The sequence below is a fragment of the Pristis pectinata genome, chromosome 35 (assembly GCF_009764475.1).
Source record: "Pristis pectinata isolate sPriPec2 chromosome 35, sPriPec2.1.pri, whole genome shotgun sequence".
NCBI classification, from domain to species: domain Eukaryota; kingdom Metazoa; phylum Chordata; class Chondrichthyes; order Rhinopristiformes; family Pristidae; genus Pristis; species Pristis pectinata.
The window spans coordinates 16,605,291-16,629,460 of NC_067439.1; the positions used below are offsets into that span (position 1 = coordinate 16,605,291).

Here is a 24,170-nt window from a genome sequence, read left to right on the forward strand (position 1 = left end):
AATCCAAATCTCCACAGGAATTGGAAGGCTCTAAGATCCTCGATGTGCAGCTGCTCTGCATTCTCAACAAGGAAGTTCTCAGTCATTACAATGTAATATCTGAGTCTTCCATCTAACAATAGCGCAGTGCATGCCATTCACTGTGCTTGTTGATCAAGTCCCCACCTGTAGCCAGGTGCTGGTAAAATGGGAGTTACAAGCCATGAAAGCCGTGGAATATGTCACGAGGGTTCTCAGTTTGCTCATTTAGTATCTGAACAGATCAGATAAGCTCTGCATTAATAATGTTTCATAGTGATCAACTGATTGCTCTGTAATCTGGCCATTATGGCACAATGGATGAAATGGTTTGTGCTTAACATCCATTATTTAGGAAATCAATGGTCCACAAGCTTTAAATGTGCAGATAGAAAATCCTGCTCCAATGGGATTGAGCCAACCATAGTCAGTGTAACTTTCGTACATGGGTGAATTTCTTCCCCTTGTACCTGGATCTGATTTGCTGGTTGCAGTGCAGCAAAAAAAATCGCTGCTCATAATAGCGAAGATTATTATAGTGACATGGAAGTATTTGATGAGTTTTGCTTCAGATACTTATGACATGGGTTTGCTCATTTGATATGGTTATTCTGGGTAAGTATTTATGCTTCATGGGATCCCATGAGTAGTTTGACAACATCAAACACAAACTCTGATGGCCACTTAGTGCCTACCTCCCAAGACTCAATAAATACAGGTTTCATTAATTATCAGTGATAGTGATCAGAGTCTTAAACAGGATCAGTGATGAGTCTTTCTCAGCCATTTTAATCTTAAGAGATTTCACTGCAACAAATTACATAGCAAACTTAACATAATAAAAATTGTGAGGCATCATAATACAGGAACATCATGTTATAAGATTATTGAACAATTCCCTAGTACCATAAAATGGACTCTTGACCTCACAATCTACCTCGTTATAACCTTGCACCTTATTGTCTACCTGCACTGCACTTTCTCGTTAGCTGTGACACTTTACTCTGCATTCTATATTGTTTTACCTTGTACTACCTCGATGCACTGTGTAATGATCTGTCTGAACAGTATGCAAGACAAGTTTTTCACTGTACAAGTGACAATAATAAACCAATTCCAATTATGAAGCAAAGTTTGGCACTGATCAGCATGAGGGTATATTAGCACTGGTGCCCTAAACCACATTGCTGACCCAGATGTTCCTTGGCTGCATTTCCCATGAACTGTACATAATTGCTTCTAATTAATATGTTGAGCCAAAGTCATTGGAAATTGCCACAGAATTATTTTTACTGCTTGCAACAACTTGCATTTTCATCATTTTTAAGAAGTGCATATTCCTCAAACTGACATTTGAACATGTGCCAGCACATTGAACAAGCTGCACTGTGAAGATCTTTCTTCAATGTGAGTGGAATGTTGGCTGTGAGTTTTTATCAGTGCCATTTAAATTGAGTGTTTGAATGTACATAAAGTCAATGTCAAATTTATTGTCATATGCACACGGACATGTATGCACAGGTGCATTGAAAAACTTACTTGCAGCAGCATCACAGGCACATAGCATCAAATAAGCAGCATTCACAAGAAAAACATGTTAAACATAGGTTATACACAACTTGTACAAGAAAGAACACAATTAGAACAAAAAAAACAAAATCGATTGTAGTGCAAAGTGATCAAGGTGGCCATAGTGTCGCCATACTGAAGTACTTGCCTCCACCACCACTCCTGGCACCCACCACTCTCAGTGTAGAATATTTGACCCTTATATCTCCTTTGAACTTACCCCCTCTCACCTTAAATGCATGCCTCTAGTATTAGACATTTCGACCCTGGGAAAAAGCTGTCTACTCTGTCTTTATCTCTCATAATCTTATATACTTCTATCAGGTCTCCCCTCATCCTCCGCCACTCCAGAGAAAACAACCCAAGTTTGTCCAACCTCACCTTATAGCACAAGTCCTGTAATCCAGGCAACATCCTGGTAAATGTCTTTTGCACCCTCTTCAAAGCCTTCACATCCTTCCTATAATGGGGCAACCAGAATTGAATGCAGTACTCCAGGTACAGCCTCACTAGAGTTTTGTAAAGCTGCAACGTAACTTCCTGACTCTTGAACTCAATGCCTCAACTAACAAAGGCAAGCATTTCATGTGGCTTCTTCACCACCCTATCAACTTGTGTGGCCACTTTCAGGGAGCAATAGACTTGGACCCCATGATCCCTCAGTACATCAACACTGTTAAGGGTCCTGCCATTAGCAGTGTATAGTCCCTTTATATTTGATCTCCCAAAGTGCAACACCTCACACTTGGCCGGACTAATCTCCATCTGCCATCCTATACCTTGTTAAGAGATGGTGCCCTGAATTATACAAATAGCCAGGATATTAATTGGCAAAACAGATATGTCCTGAACTGTGTATTAAGTGGCTGGGATATGCCTTTAATGATGTGTTAATACAGGAGATGGCCTCTTAATGCCTTCCTTGATCTCATCATGGGGACTTCAATGAGGGCTGATTAACATTTATTTATTGTCTTCCCCGAGTCGTTAAAATTGTACAGAATTAGAATGTCCCACACCAAATGACTGGCTTCAATGGCCTTAAAGTATCAATGGATGTTACATTATTTGATACAGTATCATTGCACAAGTATCAACAGAAGCAATTGCCTTGTCAGTTTCCAAAGCAAATGTCATGGTGAACTGGCAGCCTGTGTTCTTAATTAGACAATGGTGTCAAATTACTGTGGGGAGGCTACATGTAAAGAGGTTGTTTTGAAGACTGTTTCCTGTTTGAATTAACTGGTTGTTTCCTCCTACTTCGGTAGCTCCTGAAAATCCCTAACAACCTACAATCATTTAGCTGGTATAATCTGCAATTTTGGTGTCTGTAAGGAGCTTGTACGTTCTCCCCGTGCCTGCGTGGGTTTCCTCCGGCTGCTCCGGTTTCCTCCCACATTCCAAAGACGTACGGGTTAGGAAGTTGTGGGCATGCTATGTTGGTGTCAGAAATGTGGCTACACTTGTGGGCTGCCCCCAGAACTTTCTATGCAAAGATATATTTCACTGTGTATTTCAATGTACATGTGACTAATAAAGATATCTTATAAAGATATCAATGATAGGAACTATTTACTCTCGAGTTTTCCCTTAGTGACTATTTTCCAGCTTAGTTTGCTGGCTGTGCTACCTCCATGCAATGCTCTCACTCTGGCTTCAGACAGGCTGCCTGAAAACCAGTTGCTGTCTGACTTGAAGCTCATTCCAACAAGGACAATCACTTCCTCATGGCACCTGTTTGCTCCTCAATGGAGGCAGTATACTCCCAGATGCCATCTCTTTGCTCTTTCAGAGCAATAATTTTCTTCCTGTTATTGGCAATCAAAATTCTGGTTGGAGTGGCCTGCAGCTTTACTGGGGCAAAGAGACTTTGGATAGATCCACCCTTGACTCAGTGAAAGCTGCTGCATTGTGAGAGCGAGGGCATCACCTGACACTGAAGTGTGTTCCGCTTCCATACTGGAAATAATGGATTTCTGCCCTCTTAGGAGGAAGGTCAGCACATATGGAATATTCTTTGTATTCTTTCTATGCCTATGACATCCTCAATTCCAGCAGGAGCTACAACCTGCGCGACCTCTGTGTCAGGGAGGAGAGGATCCTCTCTTCCCAAAAACAAACTGCTGGAGGAACTCAGCAGGTTGAGCAGCATCTGTGGTGGGGGAAGGAATTGTCAACGTTTTGGGATGAGACCATGCTTCAGGACAGCCTCCATCCTCTCCAGCCTTTGGGACAGGAAGGATCAGCTCCAGTTTGTTGGACTAATTGTCTATCAGAGATCACTTTTTCCTACAAGACAAACAGAAAATTGGTATCAAAGTGCGGTAATGACATCGATGAACTATGACTGTTATGTGGAGTGTGCCCTGAGCTTAGATAAATGCTGAGAAAAGTTGGGGTGGTGAAGAGTGTAAATGAGCTGCCAAACAAAGGCCACCCTCATGGGATAGTTGTCTAAACATGTGAAGTGATTTAGTGGTGTGATTGCTGCAGCTCTGTCTGTCTCTCTGCATAACTGACGTACAGTTCCAAGTGCCAGGCCACTAACCATGAAATATTTCATGAGGTCATAGAGTTTCTTCCTCCACTGTTCCTTGTGCAGCCATTTCCTACCACCCCTTTATAACTGCTCTACGTCCCTCCTAGTGCAGTGTGATGCTTTCTCCTCTTTACCTCATCCACAGGTTGTGTTTATCAAAATCAATAAAGCAGAGGCATGACCCTTGCTCACACAACCTGCCTTTAAATCTCTAGCTGTGTTGTGCTGATTTGAATTTGGAATCGGTCAGCACGTGTGCAGTATTGAGCCACTAATTCGTAAGATAAAATAGGAAATCTGTTCAAAATGATTGTGATCCAATATAGCATTTAACTTCCACTTCCTTAAATAGCTGGAAACTAACTGCACAGCAAAAATTTAGCAATAACATTTAGGTATAACCCACTTTCGGTCCACATCAGGCCAGGTGTAAATGGTACTGGGATAGATAATGTGGCAAAGAATAGTAGCTAAAAATGATGTTCAATGCAGAGATAGTTTGACAAGATGATAAAACATGACCATCGTTGCTATTTCACAGTGACATTAGTCCTTAGGGTCATATAGAAAAAAAAATAGTAGGATTCTCTGATGTCGATATGTCGATGAAGAAATATGACATTAAAAAAAAGTGCCCAACCTTTTTAAAGAGAGATAATTTTAATACCATTTACATGTATTTTATGCCACCTGGTTGTTTAATATAGTATAGGCATTTTTTTCAAAAAGGATGCTGTTGCCAGAACTTAGAATTATTAGTTGATTCAAGGAATCATGAAAATAAAATAATCCCAAGTTTTAGTGTGAAATAAAGTTCAAATGCCAGAAGTAAGATAAACTTGTTTTTAAGTGATTCAGAAAGGGAAAAAAGGAACTGCAAAAATAGATTAAAGTTTTTGTTTGCAATATTTATTCATGGACAAGTGGATTTCAGCTGGGGCTGATTATATAATGTTGATATCAAAGGTGCATCTTTGTACATATACTAGGAACTAATGCCATCCAAGTAAAAGAAAATAGATTTTAAACCAGTGAAAATGAAAATAAAATTGCAGATGCTGGAAATCTAAAATAAAAATGGGAAATGCTGGAAATACATAACCCGTCAGGCCGCATCTGTGGGAAGAGAAAATCAGAAAACCTGAAACATTACCTCTGTCTCTCTTCAAACAAATGCAGCCTGAGGGCCAAGTATTTCCAGCATTTTTGTTTTTGTTTTAGGCCTCAAACCAACTGTTTTAAATCAGGAAGTCTAATCTGCTTCAGGCTTCTCTCATTGTTAATTCCTTTCTAGTGATATTAGCTGCTGCCTGTTCTTGCATCCTCTCACTTTTCTTCCTCATTGTTTCTCTACTTCAGTATCTTCTGCAAACTCGCAGCTTTGATCAGACATAGAGTCTCCCTCTTTGGTAAGCTGCATGGAGTGTTGGAACATAGTGTTACTTTCTAAAGCTTGTACTGTTCAGTCATGCTGTCATTTTGTCTGTTGCTAGGTTTGTTTTCCTTCTGTGTAAAACTTTCCTCTGCCAATAATATTCCGATAGTGATGTGTTGAAAAAAGTTTGAAATCTGTTGAGAAATACCTGTAGTGTAATTGTACTTCATCTTTATACTCATTAGCATATTTTAGCTGACTTATGTTGCTCTTTTAATTCAGATTCTGGAAGGGCAGCGCTCAACATTTACATTTTGGAAAGTGGACCAGCATCAAGCCCTTAGTCCTAAAATTAGTCACTTAAAGGATCAACATAAAACAGCTTTTGTTTCATTCTCAGAAAGTGGCTGAGGGCTTCATTTTTTTAGTTCCTTGTTCCATGCCCAAATATTTAGATGACATTAATTTTATGTAAATATCTTATACCTGGTCTACTTGCTCATTTTTTGTGTGCTTGTATTAGAGTGTGCCTGTATAGGCACATAAACATATTAAGCTATGTCACTCAACTGCTTTGTGCTTTGTGCAACTAAATGTGTCATCATGGTTTGGACTGAAGTGTACCTAGCTTACTCTTGTTTTACAATATGAATGCTATTTCTAACTTGAAGAGCAAGAACATTATATGTTAAAGTCTATTATACAGACTGAAATAACTGGAGAAAATTACATGTTTCAAATTGCAAGTTTAAGAACTGTCTATAAACTGACTTAAAACATATTTTAAAGTTTCCTTGGATTAAAGAAGTTCATATTCCAAGTATATTTCAGTACTGTATATTAGAAGATTACAAGCAAGAAAATCTATTATGTAGCACAAAGTTTATGTGCACTACACAAACATTTATTGCAAAAAACAATTATCAGCTACTTATAGTGTCATTTACAAGGTTTGTAAAGTTACATCTGAGTCCTCCACATGCACGATATGACACCACACGGAGGTACTGACATGCGGGGGTGTCCCATGCGTTGCATATTTAATGTCAATAATGGAAAATTGAATCATGCATGCGGAATCAAGCCCTCACGATAAATGAGACAAGCTTTGACGATGCCTATTAGGGGTAGGATGTTTGGACCCTTGTATCCATCATTAGTAAGAACATAGAATAACACAGGAAGAGGCCCTATGGCCCACAATGTCTGTGCTAACCATGATGCCAATTTAAACTACAGATCTGCCTGCACATGGTCTGTACCCCTCCATGGGGTCTATTCATGTCCCTGTCTAAGTGCTTCTTAAAGGCTGCTGTTGTATCTGCCTCCACCACCTTCCCTTGCAGCGTGTTTCAGGCACCTACCACTCTTTGTGTAAAAAAAAAACTTGCCTTGCAAATCTCCTTTAAACTTTGGCCCACTCACATTAAATCTGCCTTTTTGTATTAAATATTTCCATCCTGGCAAAAAGACTCTATCATATATTATGTCCCTCATAATTTTATATACCTCAATCAGGCCACCCCTCAAACACTGATGGTCCAGACAAAACAATCCACGTTTGTCCAACCTTTCCTTATAGTTAATATTCTCTAATCCAAGCAACATCCTGGTGAATCTCTTCCGCACCCAATCCAAGGCCTCCACATCCTTCCTGTAATGCAGCAACCAGAGCTGCACACAGTGCTCCAACTGTGGCCGAATTAAAGTTTCATACAGCGACAACATGACTTCCCGACTTTTATACTCAATACCTCAACTGATGAAGGCAAGTTTGCCTTCTTTACCACTTTGAGAGAGCTATGGACTTGCGCCCCAAGATCCTTCTATACATCAATGCTCCTAAGGGTCCTGCCATTTACTGTATACTTTCTTCTGGCACCTGACATCACAAAGTGCATCACCTCACACTTGTTCAGATTAAACTCCATCTGCCATTTCTCTGCCCACATTTCTAACTGGTCTATATACTGTAGAATCCTTTGACAACCATCCTCACAACTCCATCAATTTTTGTGTCATCTGCAAACTTATTAATCAGCCCACCTACGTTTTTGTCAAAATCATTGATATATATATATCACAAACAGAGGTCCCAGCACTGACCCCTGCAGAACACCACAGGTCACAGGCCTGCAGTCAGAATATTACCCCTCCACCACTACCCTCTGTCTTGTATGGCAAAGCCCATTTTGAATCCAGTCTACCAAGTTTCCATAAATCCCATGTGTCTTCATCTTTTGGATAACCCAACAATGAGTCAAATGTTTTACTAGTGTCCATGTAGACAACATCCACTCGCCTACCCTCATCAATTATCTTCGTTACCTCCTCAAAAAACTCAAATCTGGTTCGTAAGACATGATCTCCCCTGCACAAAGCCACACTGACATAAAATCCATGCTTTCCCAGATGTGAGTAGATCCTAGTCCGAAGAGTCTTCTCTACTAATTTTGCTGCCATTGATGTAAGTTTCATCAGCCTATAATTTACTGGTTTGTCGTTATTGCTCTTCTTAAACAAAGAAACAACATTGGCTATTCTCCAGTCCCTTAGGACCTTGCCTTTGGCTAAAGAGGATACAAAGACCTATGTCAAGGCCTCAGCATTCTCTTCCCTTGCCTCTCTCAATAACGTGGTAGGGATCCCATCAGGCCCTGGGGACTTAGCTACCCTAATGTTCTTCAAAAGACCCAACACCTCCTCCTCCTTGATATCAACATGCCCCAGAATGTGAGCATACCTCTCCCTGATCTCACTGCCCCCAATTTCATTCCCCTTGGTGAATACCAATGCAAAGTGATCATTTAGTATCTTGTCCACTTCCTCTGGCTCCAGGCGGAAATTCCCTCCTTTGTCCTTGAGTGGTCCTACCCTCTACCTGTCTACCCTCTTGTTTATAATGTATCTATAAAATGCCTTGGGATTCTCCTTAATCCTACTCACTAAAGACATTTGATGACCCCTTTTAGCCTCCTGATTCCCTGTTCGTTTTTTCCTCTTTCTCAAAGGCCCTGTCCAACTTCAGCTTCCTAAACCTTGCATTTCCTTCCTTTTCCTTTTTTGACTAAATGTACAACTTCTCTCATCATCCAAGGTTCCTGAAAACTATTTGCTTCTCATTTTGTACACCTCTATCACCCCATAGCCTCTTCCACTCCAAGGAAAACAAACCCAGCCTTTCCACTCTCAGGTTATCAAGAAAGTAGATGAAGGAGAGGCTGTGGATGTTGTCTGCATGGCCTTTGACAAGGTCCCACATGGGAGGTTAGTTCAGAAGGTTCAGAAACTAGGTATCCATGGAAAAGTTGTAAACTGGATTTGAAATTGGCTGTGTGGGAGAAGACAGAGAGTGGTAGTGGATGATTGTTTCTCAGACTGGAGGCCTGTGACTAGTGGTGTGCCTCAGGGGTCTGTGCTGGGACCATTGCTGTTTGTTGTCTATATCAATGATCTAGATGAAAATGTGGTAAATTGGATCAGCAAGTTTGCTGATACTAAGATTGGAGGCGTAGTGGACAGTGAGGAAGGCTTTCAAAGCTTGCAGAGGGATCTGGACCAACTGGAAGAATGGGCCAGAAAATGGCAGATGGAATTTAATGCAGACAAGTGTGAGGTGTTGCATTTTGGAAGGACAAATCAAGGTAGGACATGCACAGTAAATAGTAGGGCACTGAGGAGTGCGGAGGAACAAAGGGATCTGGGAGTTCAGATACATAATTCCCTGAAAGTGGTGTCACAGGTAGACAGGGTTGTAAAGAAGGCTTTTGGCATCCTGGCATTCATAAATCAAAGTACTGAGTATAGGAGTTGGGATGTTATGGTGAGGTTGTATAAGACATTGGTGAGGCTAAATTTGGAGTATTGTGTGCAGTTCTGGTCACCTAACTATAGGAAGGATATCAGTAAGATTGAAAGAGTGCAGAGAAAATTTACTAGAATATTACTGGGTCTTCAGGAGTTGAGTTACAGGGAAAGATTGAACAGGTTAGGACTTTATTCCTTGGAGTGTAGAGAATGAGGGGAGATTTGATAGAGGTTTACAAAATTATGAGGGTTATAGACAGAGTAAATGCGAGTAGGCTCTTTCCACCTAGACTAGGAGAGATAAGTACGAGAGGACATGGCTTTAGGGTTGAGGAGGGAAAGGTTTAGGGAGAACATTAGGGGGAACTTCTTCACTCAGAGAGTGGTGGGACTGTGGAACGGGCTGCCATCTGACATGGTAAATGCGGGCTCACTCTTAAGTTTTAAGAATAAATTGGATAGATATATGGATGGGAGAGGTCTGGAGGGTTATGGACTGGATGCAAGTAAATGGGACTAGCGGAATAAAGTTTCGGCACAGACTAGAAGGGCCGAATGGCCTGTTTTCTGTGCTGTAGTGTTCTCTGGTCCTCTCCTCCAGAAATCCTGAAGCCTGAGACTGTCCTTTCTACTAATAACATGACCAATTTTTGTATCATTTGCAGACTTACTAATCATACCTCCTCCATTCATGTCTAAATTCATATAAACTGCAAATCTCTTGACACTGATTCCTATTGTATATCATTGGTCAAAGGCTTCCAATTGCAATAGTAACTCTTCACATTTACCCTCTGTATCCAATCACCAAGATAGTTTTAGGTCCAATTTGCCAGCTTGCCTTGAATTCCCTGGGTTCAAAGTTTTGGACTGGCCTTCCTTGTGGGACCTTATCTAAGGCATTACTGAACTCCATGCAAACCACATCAGCTGCCCTCAATTAAATTAGTCAGACAGGATCTCCCACCAAGAAATCTGTGCTGATTATCCGTAATCAATCCCTGCCTTTCCAAGTGTAGATTAATCATGTCCCTCAGGGTTTCTTCATTAATTTTCTTGTCACTGCTGTTAGACTCACTGGCCGATAATTACTTGTCTAGTCTCTGCCCATGTCCTGTAGCTCCATGTAAAGTTTGCCCCTCTAGCCCCTAATGGACTCCACCCTTTCCGTAGTCATCCTCTTGTTCTTAATGTACTATAAAGATGCCTTGATCGTTTCAATCAGTCAGTGTTATTTTGTGGCCCCTCATTGCCCTCCTATTTTCTTTAAGTAACTTCGTACATTCTCTGTACTTCTGAAGGACCTCCCCCATTTTTGCTGCCCTATACTTTCAATATGCCTCCTTTTTTCCTTCAACAAACCATCAATAACTCTTGATGTCCAGGGTTCCGATCCTACCCTTCACCATGACCTCAACATTGGCCCTGAACTCTCACCATTTCTCTTCTGAAGTACTCCCACTTGTCAGATGTAAATTTACCTGCAAATAGCTGCTCCCAGTTTATGTTTGACACATCTTGTCTGATGACACAAAGATTGGTGGTATTGTTCATAATGAGGAGGGTAGTCTTAGACAACAGAATGATATTGATCAACTGGTAAGATAACCACGCTAATGGCATTTGGAAAATTCTGATAAGTGTGAGGTGATGCATTTTGTGGGTCTAATAACTGTAGACATATACCACAAATGGTAGGGCTCTGGAAGTATTGAAGATCAAAGGGTGTACGTCCAAAGGTCCTGAAGGTGACAGCAGATGCAGATAGAGTGGTGAAGAAGGTGTGCAGGATGCTTGCCTTCATTAGCCGGAGCATAGGGTGTAGGGACTGAGATGTCGTGGTACAACCTGCTAAAACATTGGCTAGGCCACAGCTGGAATATTGTGTGCAGTTCTGTTCACCACACTGTAGTAAGCATGGGATTGCGCTGGATGGGGTGCAGGGGAGATTTAGAATGGATATAGTGGGCCAAAGGGACTATTTCTGTGCTGTATAACTGTATGACTACAACAACATATTGAAATTACTGCTATTCGTTTAAAACCTCCCCAAAAGCATGAACCAACCCCTCAGCAAGGAAGTTGGACCTGTTCTAATCCAGGTGTAACCAGTCCTACTTGGTACAGATCCCACCTATCCTAGATGTTCCCAATGATCCAAAAATCTAAAGCCCTCCCTCCCATACCATCCCATTAGCTGCACAGTCACCTGACCTATCTTCCTATTCCTTTACTCAGGAGCACATGGCACTGGAAATAATACAGAGAGTATAGCCTTAGGTGTCCTGTTCTTTACTCTGCTACAGAACTCATTAAATTCATGTTGGAGGATCTCATCCCTTTTTCTATCCATGTGATTGGTGTGGACGTTCACCACACCTTGTTCACTGTTCACCTACCCTACAGTTGGTCTTGGACATCCCTGACCCTGGCACCAGGGAGGCAACAAACCATGCGGGAGTGTTGTTCGCGGGCACCAAAACGCTTGTCTACTTCCCTAACAATTGTGTCCCCTATCACTGCAGATCTTCTCGTCTTTTTCCTTCCCTATTGTGCACAGTCAACTGTGGTGCCACAAACTTGGCTCCTTGCCGCTTACCCCTAAGAGGATACTCAACAGTATCTAACACAGTATATCTGTTAACAAAGAGGATGACCACAGGAATATCTGTTTATGCCTTCTACTCTTGGTAGTGGTCACCCACCACCTTTCTGTCACCATTGTCTCACCGTTGTGTCACCATTGCTTTGCAGTGTGACCAGCTCGTTCAACGTGCTAGCCACAGCATTGCAGACACTCCACAGTAAGTCCCTCTGCAGCTCCAGCAGCATAATGCAGTCAGTCATGACCTGCCCTTGGACACACTTCCTGCACACGTGATTGCCAGGGACGCTGGAAGTCTCCTGATTTCCCACATGTTGCAGGAGGAGCATTCCATGTGTCTGAGTAGGTTTATGTAAACAGGGGTTTAAGCGAGAGGTTCATTCTTTCATCTTTTACAGCTTGTACATCAGAAGGGACTGTAAAGTAGTTGGGGAATGGGATATGAGGAGGTGTGTTAGATGTGAGTGTAGAGTGCTCTTACCTTTCATCACGTGCTATGGCCACAGTAAAGAGGTGCAGGCTGGCACTAACAGTGCTTATCTTTTTGATCTCCAAGTCCTTGCTGGATTCAGTTGATGGATGCATTGTGGCAACAAGTTATCTCAGGATATGGAAGTGTGGTGATGCTGAATGGATTTTTGGGAATGTGAGAAAATAGACTGCACACAAGTGCTACTAAATGGCATTAGTATAGATAGATACTAGATGGTAGGCATTGACATGGTGGGCCTGTTTCTGTGCTGTATGATTACATGTGTGATAGGTGGATATGAGGACCAATTTGATGGAGCAGGCTTGGTTGGACAGAGTAAGGCTAACTGCTACAGACAGTAGATGTAGTGTGTAACGTGTATTTTCTGGTTAGATCATTGAAGGACCTGCTGTGCTCAAACTTGGAGACTGCCGTAATCGTAAGTAGTTGTCATCCTGAGAACCCTGCATCTACGACTTGGTGACTGCAACATGTTCTCACAGCTTCCTCGTTACCCTCATCAGAATGTCAAAGGACCACCTTTGATCATTTACAATCTCTAGTCAAAGGCTTTTTTTCTTACTTCCAAATTCCTGCCTCTGCAGATAACATTTTTGCATTGCTCTCCAAGTAGTGGAATTAGCAGAGCAACATCATGGTAAGCACCAAACCTAAATCCAGGGTTGCTTTAAAATGCCAACAGAAGCACGAAACTTAATTCTAGGTTTCTCATGTGATATCGAACTCTCTGTCCTTGTTGTTCTCAGCAGACTCAGATATGGTATTGGGGCCAATGTCTTCAAGTTTACTGTTGCACTAATTTGGTGTCTTAAATAATCAATTAGCAACTAACTAGTTTTCAGAGTTACTTTGAAATCAGTTTTCTTCTAGTATTAACGGTGGCTTCCATGGAAATAAATGCATTATTAGAAAATGTCAGGTGTCAGATTTTGGGAGTATAACACATATTCTGTTCTCCTAGCCATAAAATGAATCAGTAAGAAAGGTGGAGGGAGGTTGAGCAGGATTATTTCATCAAGGTAAATTAGGCTGAGGAGATATCCAAACTGTTAGATTGAAAGCAAGTTAGTAAATAAAATTCTGCCAAGGGACAAGTGAATGATTGCAGATAGAAGCATGGGATCTGTATTTAACTTTTTTTTCATTAAAGCAATTAATGCTTTAATGAAGAATTGTTTTCTTCATCTGTTAAGGCAATGCAACAGGTGGGATTAAGTTTAGAGATGGTCTCCAAATAAAGCTGAAACTTTTTCTAACTCCAATGTCCACATGAATGAGGACATGCGGTTGCTTGAATGTGTTGAGATCTGCCTCACTTGCCAAATGTGAATTTCTCCAGTTTTTATTCCCTCTCTCCTGGTAGACTTGGAGGTTTATGATACAATGCTTTTAATATAATACGCTTTGCTGATGCCTCTCTCAGATGAATTGAGATCTAAATCTATAGCCAAGGAAGAAAATATATTAATCATGCAACCACTGTAAGGATGCCGTGTTAGAAATCTTACTTCTGTTACTTTCCCCTGGTGGATTTACATATGAAATATTCAAAGAGTAAGAATTATGTTTCCTGAGTAGTTGGGGCATGGAATGCACTGCCTGGGGTGGTAGTGGAGGCAGGTACATTGGTCAAATTCAAGAGATTGCTAGATAAACATATGGAAGAATTTAAAATAGAGGGATATGTAGGAGGAAGGGGTTAGATAGTCTTAGGCGAGGTTTCAAGGTCGGCACAGCATTGTGGGTCGAAGGGCCTGTATTGTGCTGTACTGTTCTATGATTCTATGAACAATTTTTAACATTCAGTGTTTTTTTTATTTGTTATTGGAATGGTGAATCAGTCAGAATTAAAGTAACAAATTGCTAAACTCACCCAGGTGATGATCATATTTTAATTACAAATTTCTTTTCCTGACACTGTTTTGTTTGAAAGATATACTATAATGCTCTTTAATGTTAGTAAAATATATAATTTTAACAAATGTAAATTCTATTTATATCAACTTAGTTCATCATTGTAATCACCATTGTAACAGGTTCATGTCCAGAAAGAGACAGAATTACGCGGTGTTACTGGTTGACTGCAGTATTTATTAGGAACCTTAGGGGATTTCCTCGCTGCTGTTCACTTTGTGCTATGGAATCTTTACGTTCACCAGGATAGACAATTAATTTAACACGAAAGGAGGGTATTTTCAATAATTAGAATCAGGTTTATTATCACTGACAGATGTCATGAAATTTGTTGTTTTGCAACAGCAGTACAGTGCATGGCATAAAAATTACTGTGTTACAAAAATAAATAAATGGTGCAAATGAGGAATAATGAGGTTCATGGACCGTTCAGAAATCTGATGGCGGAGGGGAAGAAGCTGCTGCTGAAATGTTGAGTGTGGGTCTTCAGGCTCCTGTACCTCATCCCCGATGGTAGTAACTTGAAGAGGACATGTCCCAGATGGTCAGGGTCCTTAATGCAGCCCTTCCTCTGTACTGATAAGTGCTTGTAAGTTTGTTGAGTCTCATTCAACTCAGAGGTGAAGGTGCTGCTACTGAGCTAAAGTTAGCATGATCTAAACAAAAGATTCATAAATGAAAGTCTGCAGAAAAATCCACAGAAACTATTGTTATGATACACTTTATTTTGTAGAAGAGCTCTGGTTTCAGATGTTTGTGTGTTTTTGTAACTAGAACTGATGTTAGCAGTGTTTTTCAGAGGGGAATGATATGGCGTATGATTACCAAACTGCATGTGTAGTTTAAAACAAACAATGCCAAAATGACAGGCTTGAAACATTATTGGCACAAATCTGAATAATTGCTCTCATTTACTAAACAGGTACTGATGCCCCTGCAGTCATAAACTGTTTGCATATTTTAGCAAGATCTCTGGATGCCAGGTGAGCACATTTTTATCCAGTCCTGAGCTTAAATCAAGTTATGGCCATTCCTGATCAAGTCTTCCTTTCTTCCAACTTCTCAGTTCTGTTCCCATCAAGCGTTTTACATCTAATTTTGTCCCATGTCCTTGAGGAAAGGACTTGAATCCCTTGAGGGATTTGCATCTGCAGCCATTATCCATCTGATCATTGAGAACACTCACCAGGCAGTTGTAAATAGTTATATCTAGTTAGAAATTTGAAAGCTTTGAAACATGTACTTTTTTATTTGTTAACAGGACAGTGATGAAATCCGGTCCTGAAATAGTGAAAGCTGGTTTGCGGTCATTTTTTGAAGGAGCCTCTGAAGATATTGAGAAAACCGTGGAAAATCTGAAGCTTGGCAAAGTCTCCCAGAGTCGAACACAAGTGAAAGGAGTTGCCCAGAATGTCAACTACACTACAGTGGCTCTTCTGCCTGTACTCACCTCATTGTTTGATCACGTGGCTCAGCATCAGTTTGGAGATGATGTCATCTGTAGGTATCAAACAGTGCAAGAAGCATTCCTGCTAACTGTTGTGCACAAACTAATCTGTAATGACACATTAAAATGTATTAAATGGCCTCCGTTAGTCTGTACTTTCTGACAGTGTCTCCATTCTGAATTCCTGTTTTCATATTTATAATGGGAAGTCCATATAAAATAAAGGTCTGGTCAAGCTGTTGCAGCCCTCCTGCTGGCTGGCATTCTGAAGTCCATGAACAGCTGGAGAAAGTAGTTACAAGATTTACATCTTCACTGCCCACGACAACCACAACCTACATTTATGTTTCGAACATATTGATTCATCCTAAGGTGCTTAATTCAGGCATTATCATCATCAAACTGAAGTTTGAGACTAAGTCACAGGAAGATACACCTGGAGGCCTGGTCATGGAGTTGAGTTTTAAGGGGCACCTTAAAGAAAGAGTGAAAGTAGAGAGTTGATTTAAGGAGGTACTTGTAGAGCTTAGGCCCAAGGCATCTAAAAGTATGGTTTGGAAGCAGTGGGACAATTAAAATTGGACTTTGCAAGAAGTCAGAATTGCAAAAGGGCCCTCACCCAGTGGGCTGGTATGGTTGGAGAAGGCTGCAGAGGTAGGTGGGAATTTCACAGAGGGAATTGAAAACAAGGGTGAGAGTTTAAAATTTGAGGCATTATCAAAGCAAGAGGCAGAGTCAGTCAGCAAGCACGTGTAGATCTAATGGAACGGAATAATTTACTATCCACTGGTATGATAATCCAATGGTAAGTTCAAGAGACTTCTCAAGTTTACCATCCATGGATTGAAATTGAAAGTTTACCTCAGACCTTTTTATGCACCAATTTTTACACATATTATCACTCCTATGCAAACATTAGATGGAGGACAAGATTATATATCTACAGTATATCAAAATAAAAATCAATGGATAGTGCAGGAAATTTGTCCTCCAGCAACCTCTGTCGCCCATGCTCCCACATACATCTGCTTTCCCTTACCTGGTCTAGATTTTTTTTTAGGTACCAATATAAAAGTTGTGTGGTAAATATTGTCTGTACTTTTTTCTTATTTTTCAGTGGATGATGTTCAAGTCGCTTGCTATCGAATCTTGTCCAGTATTTATTCTCTTGGAACCACAAAGAATACGTATGTGGAGAGGTAATTAAATCATATGTTAAATTTGGCCTTCAGCATTTTGGGATCAGGGAAAAAGGCAGTCAGCCCATAATGGCTGTATTTTTTGCAAAGATCTGGAGTCTGTATCTAATGTCTACTTAAATGACCTCCTTCAGTTTGCATCTCTATGGTTGAAAATTTTTCTCAGCTCAACTTTTTCCTCACTTCCCAATTTTTGATTTGCATCATAAAAGGTTAACTGTCTCCTTTTGTGAAAAGCAGCCCCAACTTTTTTCATATTCCACAGGAATATTAAACACCTACATAAAAGGCCAAACTTCACAAAATAAATAATCTTGACTTTGTGAATTTGTGAACTTTGCATACACAAGTGCCACTTGTATAATCTGTGCTTCTTCAGAGGAGCTTTATCTGGTTGTTTCATAACAAAATTTCACATTGCTGGCATCTGAGGCTCCATGCTGATGGAACTGGTTTATAAAATTGGTCCTCTGCTCAACTCTTTCCTCTTTGACAGTGAATTTCTGACATGGGACTGAAGCTTCATGGAAAATGCCAGCAACTTCATGCTGAACTGTCACCATTCTCTGGGTACAGCACAGGAATAGGCCCTTCAGCCCATGACATCTATGCCAAACGTGATGCTAAATTAAACTAAATCTCTTCTCACTGCACATGGTCCATATCCTTTCCCTGCAAATTCATGTGTCTGTCTAAAAAAGCACTATCATATCTGCTTCCAAGAATATGAAAAGGTGAAATATGAAAAAAGTTGGGGCTGCTTTTCACAAAAGAAGATTGTTAACCTCTTATGATGCAAATAAAAATTGGGAAGTGAGGAATAAGTTGAAGTGAGTAAAATTTTCATCCATGGAGATGCAAAGTGAAGGAAGTCATTTAAGTAGACATTGCATACAGATTCCAGATCTTTACACCTGGTAGCCCATTCCAGCACCTACCACTCTGTGTAAAATCTTGCCTAGCACATCTCCTTTAAACATTCCCCCTCTCACCTTAAATGCATGTCCTTTTGTATTTGACATTTCGACCCTGGGAAAAAGATTCAGGATGTCTATCTTATCTATGCCTCTCATAATCTTATAAACTTCTGTCAGGTCTTCCTTCAGCCTCTGACACTCCAGAGAAAACAATCCAAGTTTGTACAACATCACTTGATAGCTTTAATCCAGACAGCATCCTGATAAACCTCTGCTGTACCCTTTCCAGAGAGTCCACATTCTTCCTGTTATGGGGCGACCAGAATTGCACACGGTACTCCAAGTGTAGCCTAACCGAAGTGTTATACAGCTGCAACATGACTTCCTTACTCTTATACTCAATGCCCCAACCAATGAAGGCAAGCATGCTTTCTTTACCACCCTGGTCACTTTCAGGGAGCTATGGACTTGCACCCCAAGATCCCACTGTACATGTGATGTTAAATGTCCCGCCGTTAACTGTATACTTTTCCGCTTGCATTTGACTTCCCAAAGTGCAATACCTCACACTTCCCTGGGTTAAGCTCCATCTGCCATTTCTCTCTCCATATCTGTAAATGACCTATAGCCTGCTGTATCCTTTGACAACCTTCTTCACTGTCCACATCTCCACCAATCTTTGTGTCATCTTCAAACTCACTAACCAATCCATCTAGGTTTTCATCCGTCATTTATATATATCAGAAGTGCAGTAAGTGTGAATAAGTTCAGGATTCCTGGGTGGAAGTCACCAATTTCCTGACTGCTCCTAATTGGAGTTTTGTCCACTGTCCATAATGTCGGACTTCTCCTGTGGACCTTGAACTTCCTGCACTTCCCTTGCACTTACATTGGGGAATCTGTCTGCTGAATCTATGATTGTTCTGCTGTCGGAACAATCATCTCAACGGAAAGGAACATCTGTGCAAGTATTAAGTAATTTGCATTTCTTTTGAATTAATTCACATTTATTTAAACATTTTTAATTGCATTCAACGTTTTTAACATGTTTGATAGTTGGCTAAGCCAGGAAATATAGTTAATTGTCAAAGGTTTTTGCTAGATGTTTCGTGAGCAGGGCATGTTCTGCTCTACACAAGTGACAATTTCACATCAAGCATGGTCACACTATTTAGGATCAGGACAGCACTTAAACTGGCAGATTCACAAAAGGTAAATGTGTATATACCCTATCATGACATGCACAAGGGGCTCATGATAGCAGCAGGTTTCAGTCTATAAAAAGGTGTGATAAAGCAGATCAGGTAGCAGAGGATTTAATTTCAGTTTGACTATTTATTACAAGTTCCTCCAGGTTGACAGTGCTGTCATCACAATGACAACTATCGTTGCTGACAACGTTATGTTGCATGGTATTTCAATTTCACGAAATAAAAGCCATTCTAATTATATCTGCTAATGTGTCAACGTCGGGTTTATTGTCATGTGCACAAGTACATATATGCATAAGCTACTTGCAGCAGCATCACAGGCACATAGCATAATATAAACAGTATTCACAAGAAAAACATAAATTAAACATAAATTTATACACAGTGTTTACAAGAAAAATATGACAAACCAAGATCGGTCATAAATAATCTACATTAAGACAGAAATAGTATTATATCTTTGGAAAGCAACATTACTCTTAATCAAATGTGCTACAAGAGAATAAAGAATAATTTTAATACATTGCAAGGTCAAGGCTAAGATTGTACTCTATTCAGCCATGGAGAAGTGCCTTGCCTATCTGATGTTTTTGCTTAATAATGCTGGCAATTGTCAGAATGATATGAAGTGCCCAGTCTTAAAACTATTGTGCACCTTCAGTGGACACATGTGTTGGTGCTGACTGACACCACACTGATATTGTTTAGAACATAGGCAGTCATTCCCGATACTTTTAATGTGACTCAAGGGTTGAGACATCTTTGAGAATTACCATGTTGCATTTCTGAGGTTTTTGAAAATACTGTTTCTTCTTCAAAAACATGTTGAATTTATGGCCTTTTCTACAGGCAGCGTCCCTCTCTGGGTGAATGTCTTGCACGATTGGCAGCTGCCATGCCAGTGGCCTTCCTTGAGCACCATCTTAACGACCACAACGTCTGCTCAGTTTATAACACAAAGACTACACGGGAAAGAGCCAGTAAGTACAAAAGGAACTTAAAGTATTCACTTTCACTGGGTGTTACATTTCATTATTTTCTCTGGGTTTAATTGATGGGGAAATTTAATAACAAATTAAATATAAATTTTATGAAGTTATTTGGAGCTTGGATACAAACTTATCAAAACAAATGAAAAGAAAATTCTGGTCTAGAAACATTATTGTCCAGTGCAATGTTTACATGTGAAGTACGATGGAATTTCATCAGAAAATTAATCTCTGAATCTTCAGCAAAGTAAACCAGATTGCTTCCAAGTCCTGTACACAAATGAACAATGAACAGACAGCCAACCATCTGAAATGGCATCAAACACATTTTTTGACCACCTTAGAGAGAAGTTTATTTGTATGTACTTAAACAAGAAGGTCACACTTGGAGTATTGTGTTCAGTTCTGGTCACCCTGCAATAGGGAAGATGTTATTAAACTGGAAAAAGAGCAGAAAAGATTTACCAAGATGTTGCCAGGACTCTAGGGACTGAGTTACAGGGAGAGGTTGGACAGGCTAGGATTTTTTTCCTTGGAGCATAGGAGACTGAGGGGTGATCTTAGAGGTTTATAAAATCACGAGGGGCATAGATAGGGTGAATGCACTCAGTCTTCTTCCCCAGAGTTGGGAATCAAGAATTAGAAGGTATAGGTTTAAGGTGAGAGGGGAAAGATTTGATAGGAACTCGAGGGGCAATTTTTTTTACACAGAGGGTGATATGTCTGTGGAACGAGCTGCCAGAGGAAGTAGTTGAGGCAATAACAACTTTTACAGTTGGACCGGTACATGGATAGGAAAGGTCTAGAACATTATGGCCAAGTTCTGGCAAATGGGACCAGCTTGGATGGGCATCTTGGTCAGCATGGACCAGTTCGTCCGAAGGGCCTCTTTCCGTGCTGTATGACTTCTTGACTCTATAACTCCAAGAACAGGAGAGTCTGCAGTATGCTGGACTGTACCTAAAGGAGACCTGCTTGGCCAGGTCTGAACCCTTGTAATTTGCCCTTTGGACCCACATACAAGTACCTCCTACCTCCAGCACTGTAGCCTCGTGAGATTGTGACCACACCAGCTGCCCTCACTACCCAACCACATCTTCACCAAGGCCAGCCCAGTTGTATGCTGAACACCAATTCCTCCAACATCCATCTCTGATTGTCCAGACCTGAACCTTGGGCTCCCTATTTTCCTGTCCACCCCCAACCAATCTATGATCAGAAGAAGGCATTTCATATGCTTGCTTTCACAGGCCAGGATATTGAGTATGTGTTGGGATGTCATGTTGGTTGGACTGAAGCTGGAGTATTGTATAGGGTTCTGGTCACAACGCTACAGGCTATGGTAGAGAGAATGCATAAAAGCTTCACCAGGATGTTGCCTCGAATGGAAAGCAGTGGTTATAAGGAGAGATTGGACAGGCTAGGTTTACTCTCACTGGAATGTAGGAGGCTGAGGGGTGACCTTGTAGAGGTCTATAAAATTATGAGGAAGATGATGGGATAGACAGTTGAAGTCTTTTTCCTGGAGGCGGGGAGTCTGGAGTTAGAGGGCACAGTAAGGTGAGAGGGGAGAAATTTAAAGGGGACCTGAGGGGTAAGTTTTTCACTCAGAGGGTGGTGACTATATGGAATATGCTGTCAGAGGAGGTGATAGACAACATTTAAAAGGCATTTTAAACAGGTATATGGATAGGAAAGACATAGAGGATTCAGGGGTTAATGCACGCAAATGGGATTAGCACAGATAGGCATCACGGTCGGCGTGGATGAGATTGTTTTGTTGTACGATTTTATCTACGACCTTGCATCATTCCATATCCTCTCCTCTCCAGAGGTGGAGCAGGTAGAGGAAAATCCTTTGTGAATATTAGACTTGCAGAAACTCTGGCCTTGCAGAGAAGCAACTTACAAAGGGAGCTGCATGGATCAGTGCTGGCGCTCTATTAATTCACAAGCTATATCCATGATTCGCAAAAGGGGATTAAGCGTAAAAAAAATCCAAGTTTACAGGCAGTGCAAGTCTAGGTACAGTGTGGAAGTTGTAGCAGGAGGGAAAAACAGCTTCTCTGAAGGGGAAGGACACAGCAGATGTAATATCACATGAAAAATTATGAGCTCATCCACTTTAGTAGAAATATAAAAGCAGGGTATTGTTAAATGGTGAGGGTTTGAAAAATGTTAGTGTTCCGACAGACCTGAATGTCCTTGTACATGAATCTCTGAAAGTTAACATCAGGTATCGCAAACAAGAAAGAAGTCAACAATAAATTGCAGGAAGATTAAACTATTTTTCATCCTGGTTACTAATTAAAATTACTATTCTTACTCAGCATCCCACATTGGGAAGGTTAGGTCCCATGGAAACCAGGGAGAGCGAGTGAGGTGGATTCAAATTTGGCTTGGAGATAGGAAGCAGAGGGTGGTGGTTGAAGGTTGTTTCTCAGAATGAAGGCCAGTGACTAGTGGTGTGCCGCAGGGGTTGGTGTTGGAACCCTTGTCATTCATTATTTATATAAATGATTTTGATGCGAATGTACAAGGTTAGATCAGTACGTTTGCAGATGACACAAAATTAGGAGGTGTTGATAGCGAAGAAGGTTATCGTAGATTACAGGGGGATCTTGATCAGTTAGGGAAGTGGGCTGAGGAGTGGCAAATGAATTTCAATACAGATAAGTGTGAGCTGATGCATTTTGGAAAGTCAAACCAGCATAAGACTTATAGTATGAATGGTTCGGCACTTGTAGTGTAGTGGAACAGAAGGACCTAGGATTACTCCTCTACAAGAAGTACAAGGAGTCACTGGTAGACAAGGTGGTGAAAAAAGCCTTTAGTACACTGACCTCACCTGTCAGGGCATTGACTGTAGGAGTTAGGCCCTTATGTTGCAGTTGTATAAGTCATTGGTGAGGCAGCACTTAGAGTATTGTATGCAATTTTGGTCACCCTATTATAGAAGAGATGTGGTTGAACTGGAAAGAGTGCAGAGAAGATTTACGAAGAGGTTGCCAGGACTAGAGGGCCTGAGTTATAGGGAGAGGTTGGCCAGGCGAGGTCTTTATTCCTTGAAATGTAGGAGAATGAGGAGTGACCTTATAGAAGTGTATAAAATTATGAGAGGCATACATAAGGTGGACGGTAACAGTCTCTTCCCCAGGGTAGGAGAATCCAAAACTAAGGTTCATAGATTTAGGGTGAGAGGGGAAAGACTTAAAAGAGACCTGAAGGGCAACTTTTCCAAGCAGAGTGTGGTGAGTATATGGAACGAGCTGCCAGAGGAAGCGGTTAAGGCAGGTACAATAGTATAATTTAAGAAGCACTTGGATAGGTATGTGGAGGGGCAGGGTTTAGAGGGATATGGACTGAATGCAAGAAATTGGGACTAGTTGGGTAGGCACCTGGTCGGCATGGACTGGTTGGGCTGAAGGGCCTGTATCCATGCTGTATTGCTCTATGACTATATATGTACTTTGTACACACGAAGATCTTGCTCAAAATTCCCAAAGCACACTGCCATCTCAAGGTATTCCATTGCAATGCATACAAACTTCTTGTGCCATTTTTGGTAATACTCTATGTTAATATATTTAAATGTTGCACACAATAATATTCACAGAACTGATTGGATAGAATTTAATTTGATTGTTCTTTGCTTATGACAGTTTTGGGTTTGCCAAACAGCGTTGAGGAAATGTGTCCAGATATCCCTGATTTGGATCACCTCATGAAGGAAATTAATGATCTCGCAGAGTCTGGTGCTCGTTATACTGAGATGCCACATGTTATTGAAATTACGCTTCCTATGCTGTGTAACTATCTGCCACGATGGTGGGAACGGGGACCTGAGAATATGGCAGATGAAGACGTAATGCTCTGTACAAGTGTCACCTCTGAACACCTCAATGCTCTGCTGGGAAATATTCTGAAGATTATAGTTAACAATTTGGGTATTGATGAAGCATCCTGGATGAAAAGACTTGCAGGTATATGTCAATTAAGAGTACCGAGAAAGCATGCTATATAATAGGAAGGAAGAAAGGTTTGGCCAGAGTAAGAATCCTGACAGCTCACTATATTTTGTTAAAGT

The 24,170-nt window shown here is 40.8% G+C and overlaps 1 protein-coding gene across 9 annotated transcripts in view; it reads left to right on the forward strand.

The window, feature by feature from the left end:
* Positions 1-24,170, forward strand: part of LOC127586448 (ryanodine receptor 1-like) — a 625,703-nt gene that overhangs the window by 403,798 nt on the left and 197,735 nt on the right. For all 9 annotated transcript variants that reach the window (XM_052044410.1, XM_052044408.1, XM_052044411.1 and 6 more), the window contains 6 exons: positions 5,486-5,535; positions 15,243-15,303; positions 15,582-15,820; positions 16,885-16,966; positions 19,944-20,074; positions 23,746-24,066. In XM_052044410.1, coding sequence (XP_051900370.1) covers positions 5,486-5,535; positions 15,243-15,303; positions 15,582-15,820; positions 16,885-16,966; positions 19,944-20,074; positions 23,746-24,066 — 884 coding nt within the window. The remainder of the gene's footprint in view (positions 1-5,485; positions 5,536-15,242; positions 15,304-15,581; positions 15,821-16,884; positions 16,967-19,943; positions 20,075-23,745; positions 24,067-24,170) is intronic.